The sequence below is a fragment of the Leptodactylus fuscus genome, chromosome 6 (genome assembly GCF_031893055.1).
Source record: "Leptodactylus fuscus isolate aLepFus1 chromosome 6, aLepFus1.hap2, whole genome shotgun sequence".
NCBI lineage: Eukaryota > Metazoa > Chordata > Amphibia > Anura > Leptodactylidae > Leptodactylus > Leptodactylus fuscus.
In genome coordinates, this window is record NC_134270.1 from 104,519,644 (window position 1) to 104,525,643 (window position 6,000).

Here is a 6,000-nt window from a genome sequence, read left to right on the forward strand (position 1 = left end):
CTGGACACAGAAATATAAAAAAGTTATAGGTGGAAGAATATGGCAACTCCAAGAATTTTTTTTGCAGATTTTGGATTTTTTTTCTAAGCGGTTAAACTGTAAATAAAACATAAAATATATAGATTTGATTTCTATGAAATTGTACCAACCCATAGAATACAGGTGACATGTCATATCAGCTGAACCGTGAATGCCGTAAAAACAAAGCATGTAATAAAATCACATAAATGCAGTTATTCTTCATTTAACCCCATTCTGATTTTTTTCCAGCTTCCCAATACATTGTACAGAATGATAAATAGTACCATTATGAAGCAAAATTTGTCCTGCAAACATTAAGCCCTTATATGGCTCTGTGAACAGAAAAATAAAAAAGTAATGGAGTTTGCAAGGTGGGGAGTCAAAAACGAAAATCGAAAAATGCCTGCGATATGAAGGGGTTAAAAGTTATGGTACTACTTTGTAAGTAGACACTTACCTGAGTCTGAGGCAAGGAACTGCAGCTGAGTGGAAGCTCTAGATTTACTGACCCTGGGAAACTGCCTTCTGGATCCTGAGGCAAGAGAGTCAGCCATGACTGTTATGAGAGTCAACAGAAGGTAGAGTCAAAAAGGGAAAAGGATGGAAATGGCAGATTAGAGCTTCCTATAAAGTACATGATAAGGAAATTGGATTGTAAATTTCTTTGAGTTGAGGATTTATATGGTATGAAACATGTTCTATGTTCTACTACACCGGAAAGCTAGAGTCAGATTCAGGTGACATGTTAGGAGTCACAGTGTGAGGTATGAGGTTTGAAGTAGTATGTGAGATTTCAAGAATATAGCTAGCAGTATGACAATTAATATACACAAAAGTAAGTCACAATTAGAAATAGCAGGTGAGGTGTCAGTTGTGGTACTGATGTAAGATGTAATAGTTGTACTGTCTAGACACTTAAAGGGATCCTATCACTCACACACAATTTTTTCTAGGTACCACGTCGGAATAGCCTTAAGAAAGGCTATTCTTCTCCTACCTTTCATCGTCTTCTCCACACCACGGTTCGCCTACATTCCCGATTTTTCTAGGTAAGCAAATTAGTTCTCTTGCAGCACTGGAGGCGGCCCCAGCGCTCAAACAGCACTGGGGACGGCCCCAATGCTGCGAGAGAACTCGCTCCAGCACCGCCTCCATCTTCATCAGCAGCGTCCTCTTCATCTGGCGGTGGCTTGTAACTTCTAGGCCTCGGGCCTTGGGCAGAGCAGACTGCGCCTGCCCACAGGCCACGAGAAAATGGCCGCTTACAATACTGTGAAAGTATACTTTCTTAAGGCTATTCCGACGTGGTACCTAGAAAAAATTGTGTGTGAATGATAGGATCCCTTTAAAGAGATTTTCCAGACAAATGGTTTATATTTTACATACGGAGGTGTAATGTGTAATGTCCTGGATCCCTTCAGCGGTCACGTGACCTCTGAGGCCAATCAGCGGCCTCTCATGACCAAATAAGACAATTTGCATGCGGCACTCGGTGATTTATTAGATGAATGGGTGCTTGGATAGGGTTCCAACACGTCGTCTAAGTAACGTTAGAAATTGAAGCACTCTGATGATAAGTTAGCAAGTGATTTTTTCAGTATAATGAATAGTGATCCATACAGAATACTCTTCTATGGATCATTATTATAATTAAACTATCACTTCCTAACTTACCATCAAAGTGCTTGAATCTCTAACATTACTTTGACATCTCATGCCCTTCACTGAGCAGCAGATAGGCCTCAGTGGTCACGTGTGGCTGGGACTTCTGCAACAGGTCAACACTGGACCGAGAGGACCGAACTGTGCTGGGAGGCACTGGAGCACAGGGGATAGGCGAGTGGGTTTTTTTTTCACCTCCACCTCAGGAGCCAGAAGAAAAGTCAGGCACAATGAAGTATGAGGTAACAGGGACAGGCAGCCACTGGTGCACCTGGCACAGGAACAGTTTACACTAAAGCATGAGGTACCAGGGGCAGGGAACAGCAAACAGAGAGGTATGAAGTACCAGGTATAAGATGCAAATAGTGAAGTATAAGATAGAGGCAGATAGTGAGGTACCAAATACAGACCTAAAGGGAGGTATAAGGTACCAGATAACCGCCAAAAGTGAGATATGAGATAACAACTACAAGCAGAAAGTGAAGTATAATGGTAACAGGTACAGGCAGAAAGTGAAGGTATAAAGGAAACCAGTACTAGCGGAAAGTGAGCCTGAAGGTTCAGATGCAAGCAGGCCTTCAGGTGTGAGGTGCTAGATGATGTGGAAGGCAGGCAGTAAAATACCAAATGCAGACAAAAATGAAGGTATGAAATACCAGGTACAGGTGGCAGTAAGGTAAGAGGTACCAAGTGCAGACGATGAGGCAGCAGATGTATGAACAGACTAAGTATGAGGTACTAGATGCAAGGACAGGAAGACAAAAGGATAAGAAGTATCGGGTACAAACAACCGCTGAGGTACAAGGTTAGCGTCCAATGAAACAGACAATGAGGTGTTGTAACTGGTATAGGCATATAGGTACATTCAGACAGTGAGGTCCCAAGAGCACAGACAGACTGATTGTAAAGTATGAGATACCAGATGTATGTACAAATAGTGAGATAAAGTTTATCGGGTAACAATGTACCAGGTACAGGTAGACAGTGAAGTGTCAGGTACCAAATGGAGACAGAAATTAAGGTAAATCAGATACAAGGTTCAGGCACACAGGAGAGGTATGTGGTACTAGGTGTTGTGACAAGCAAACAGTGACGTAAGTGGCACCAGGTAAAGGAGACAGCTTGCTGTGAGGTACTATATGCAGGAAGAAAGTGAGGTGTTGGGCATAACATGCCAGGTGCAGGCAGACAGGTAAGGTATTGGATACTAGTTACAGGGAGACAGTGTGCTATGTGATGCCAGGTGCAGGTAGACAGGTAAGGCATCTGTGTGGTATGTGGTGCCAGGCACAGGCAGACAGGTAAACTATTGGGTACTAGTTACAGGTAGACAGTGTGGTATCAGGTGCAGGCAGACAGGTATTGGGTTCTAGTTACAGGGGGACAGTGTGGAATGAGATGCCAGGTGCAGGCAGACAGGTAAGGTAGTGGGTTCTAGTTACAGGGGGACAATGTGGTATCAGGTGAAGGCAGACAGGTATTGGGTTCTAGTTACAGGGGGACAGTGTGGTATGAGGTATCAGGTACTAGTTACAGGCAGACAGTGTGGTACGAGATGCCAGGTGCAGGCAGACAGGTAAGGTATTGGATACTAGTTACTTGAAGACAGTGTGGTATGTGGTGCCAGGTGCAGGCAGACAGGTAAGGTATTGGGTTCTAGTTACAGGGGGACAGTGTGGTATGAGGTATTAGGTCTAGTTATAGGCAGACAGTGAGGTATGTGGTGCCAGGTGCAGGCAGAAAGGTAAGGCATTAGGTACTAGTTACAAGGAGACAGTGTGGAATGAGATGCCAGGTGCAGGCAGACAGGTAAGGTAGTGGGTTCTAGTTACAGGGGGACAGTATGGTATCAGGTGAAGGCAGACAGGTATTGGGTTCTAGTTACAGGGGGACAGTGTGGTATGAGGTATCAGGTACTAGTTACAGGCAGACAGTGTGGTACGAGATGCCATGTGCAGGCAGACAGGTAAGGTATTGGGTTCTAGTTACTTGAAGATAGTGTGGTATGTGGTGCCAGGTGCAGGCAGACAGGTAAGGTATTGGGTTCTAGTTACAGGGGGACAGTGTGGTATGAGGTATTAGGTCTAGTTATAGGCAGACAGTGAGGTATGTGGTGCCAGGTGCAGGCAGAAAGGTAAGGCATTAGGTACTAGTTACAAGGAGACAGTGTGGAATGAGATGCCAGGTGCAGGCAGACAGGTAAGGTAGTGGGTTCTAGTTACAAGGGGACAGTGTGGTATCAGGTACTAGTTACAGGCAGACAGTGTGGTATGTGGTGCCATGTACAGGCAGACAGTGAGCTATGCGCTGCCAGGTTAGGCAGACAGAAGGGTCTGACTACCAGGTGCAGGCAGACACCGAGTTATGAGGTACCAAGTGCAGGCAGACACTGAGGTGGATTTGGGACCGGTGATGTTTTGTAGCGGGAGGCTCATTATTAGGTAGCAGCCTCTGACCGGGATTAGGGTGGTCTCCGGTGTGCCGGGATCTTACCTGCCGGGCCCCGCCGCTCGCTGTCGGTCATGCGCTGAGCTCACTCCGCCCCCGGAGCCCGAACTCTCGCGGTACTAAAACGGGGGGAGACCGTGGGGAGAACCGGGGGGAGGGGGTGCCGCGATGTGTATCTACCGGGAACATGAGGAGATCTCGTATAGAGAGGTCACATGATGCGTCCTCCTTTGCTAACATGTATGTCTATAGGGTCTATCGTGTCATATATCCACTGATGTTATTTACACATCCCATATAGGGCTGGGTTTAGATAAAATGCTTCCCTCAGCAAAATCAAAAGTGGGGCCCAAAATGCTGAAACATGATACATATCACACAGATACAGAGGCAGAGAGCAGCGGGGATGACCTTCAGCGCTTCCAGGGGCATTGCTAGGGTGTTAGGGTCATCGTTAAAGGGATATTTGGGGATGATCTCTCTGGAGGTCTGACACTGGTCAGCTGAAGGGGCTGTGGAGTACCAGTGCAGCCCATTCTTAGTGACTGGATTGATTTGCTAGACCACTGACTGCCATGTGTATGGTCCTGTGCCCTGTATACAGTAGGCTGTAGTACTCAATTCAGAGCCATTCAACCCTATGTTCCCCACAGTTCTGTCCTAAGGATATGTCATCAATATAAAACACTTAAATACACTTTTAAATTATCAAAAGCACAAACCAAACATATGTTCCCCCTCCACTCAGGGCCATTTTAATAAGTTTATATTCAACTTTTTTTTTTAAGTGGGCCTCCCCATATTTTTCAGCCTCCTCTCACTCCCTGGATCTGCACTGGAGTGCACGATCTGCAGCCTCTTCTAGCCCAGTAATGAACCAAGGACTCACATTTGGAGCTGAGGCCTACTGAGGCGCACTGGACCACACATAAGTTAAAAACCTGGGGGAGATATAGCGTCATTCTAGCACCCTGTCTGTCGCCTTCTTACTATATATCGTTATGAAATGATATCACTATGCCAAGACTAAATATTACCAAAATATTTTTAAGTAACAAAACACTCTACCTATACAAAGAAATAACAACAATATCACTGTCACATTATAGACAATAACTATAGTTACTCTTCCGCCCAAAATGAAAGTGCCAATTGAAACAGTGCCCTAGAAAATAATAATAGTAAGTGGCAAATGCTACTGCATATCGTGCTCTGCATATAAGGCGTGCTCCAGATAGTATTAAGACTATGTATTGCAGAGCACATGGGTGTCTCACCACTGCGAGGACACTGACCTCCCCCACAGGGTGGGGTTGAGCTTGATTTGTATATGCATCCTGTTTGGATAAGCTGGATACTCTAGAAATATACCCAGAGGAGTACACTATGTATTTGAAGGGACAAAATGCATCGGGTGTAAGTAAAAGATTATTAGGATGTAATAGGGTGAGATTAGGGAACCACTCTGGTAAGGGCAGAAGTTAAATTTGGGGACCGTAGGGTTTATTAACAAGAATCCAAGTGGACTGGTACCCTCTATTTCCTGCACCCTCTAGATTTGCTTGGTTACTAGTAAGATCCTTCCACTATAACTTACTATTAAATGGTGTTTATTTTAACTTGTGTTGATACTTCTAAAGATCTTCATACAATTTAATATGGATGATGAAAAGTTATGTTTTAAGAAAAGGGATCCATGCGCTTTGGTTATGCCCAAATGTTACATTAACCAAACTAAAGCCAAAAGACTTTTACCTCTGTCTGGCAGGTACAGTATATGTCAGTATACCTTGGAAGAATAGTATGACAGAACTGTATACTGCTATGCTAATCCATTCCACAGTATCCCGGAAAAAAAAGCAAAAATAT

At 44.5% G+C, this 6,000-nt stretch overlaps 1 protein-coding gene and 1 long non-coding RNA gene across 2 annotated transcripts in view; one reads left to right on the top strand and one right to left on the bottom strand.

Moving 5' to 3' along the window:
• The window catches only part of ZNF512B (zinc finger protein 512B), a 35,319-nt gene extending 31,046 nt beyond the window's left edge, over nucleotides 1–4,273 (bottom strand). Inside the window, 2 exon segments of the mRNA XM_075276916.1 lie at nucleotides 479–577; nucleotides 4,177–4,273. Coding sequence (XP_075133017.1) covers nucleotides 479–577; nucleotides 4,177–4,207 — 130 coding nt within the window. The 5' untranslated portion in view covers nucleotides 4,208–4,273.
• LOC142209613 (uncharacterized) lies at nucleotides 2,856–4,146 on the top strand. The gene is made up of 6 exons (XR_012716953.1): nucleotides 2,856–2,932; nucleotides 3,256–3,361; nucleotides 3,400–3,497; nucleotides 3,590–3,751; nucleotides 3,790–3,894; nucleotides 3,927–4,146. It is a non-coding gene; the product is annotated as an uncharacterized LOC142209613 (long non-coding RNA).
• Nucleotides 4,274–6,000: the final 1,727 nt, after the last annotated feature.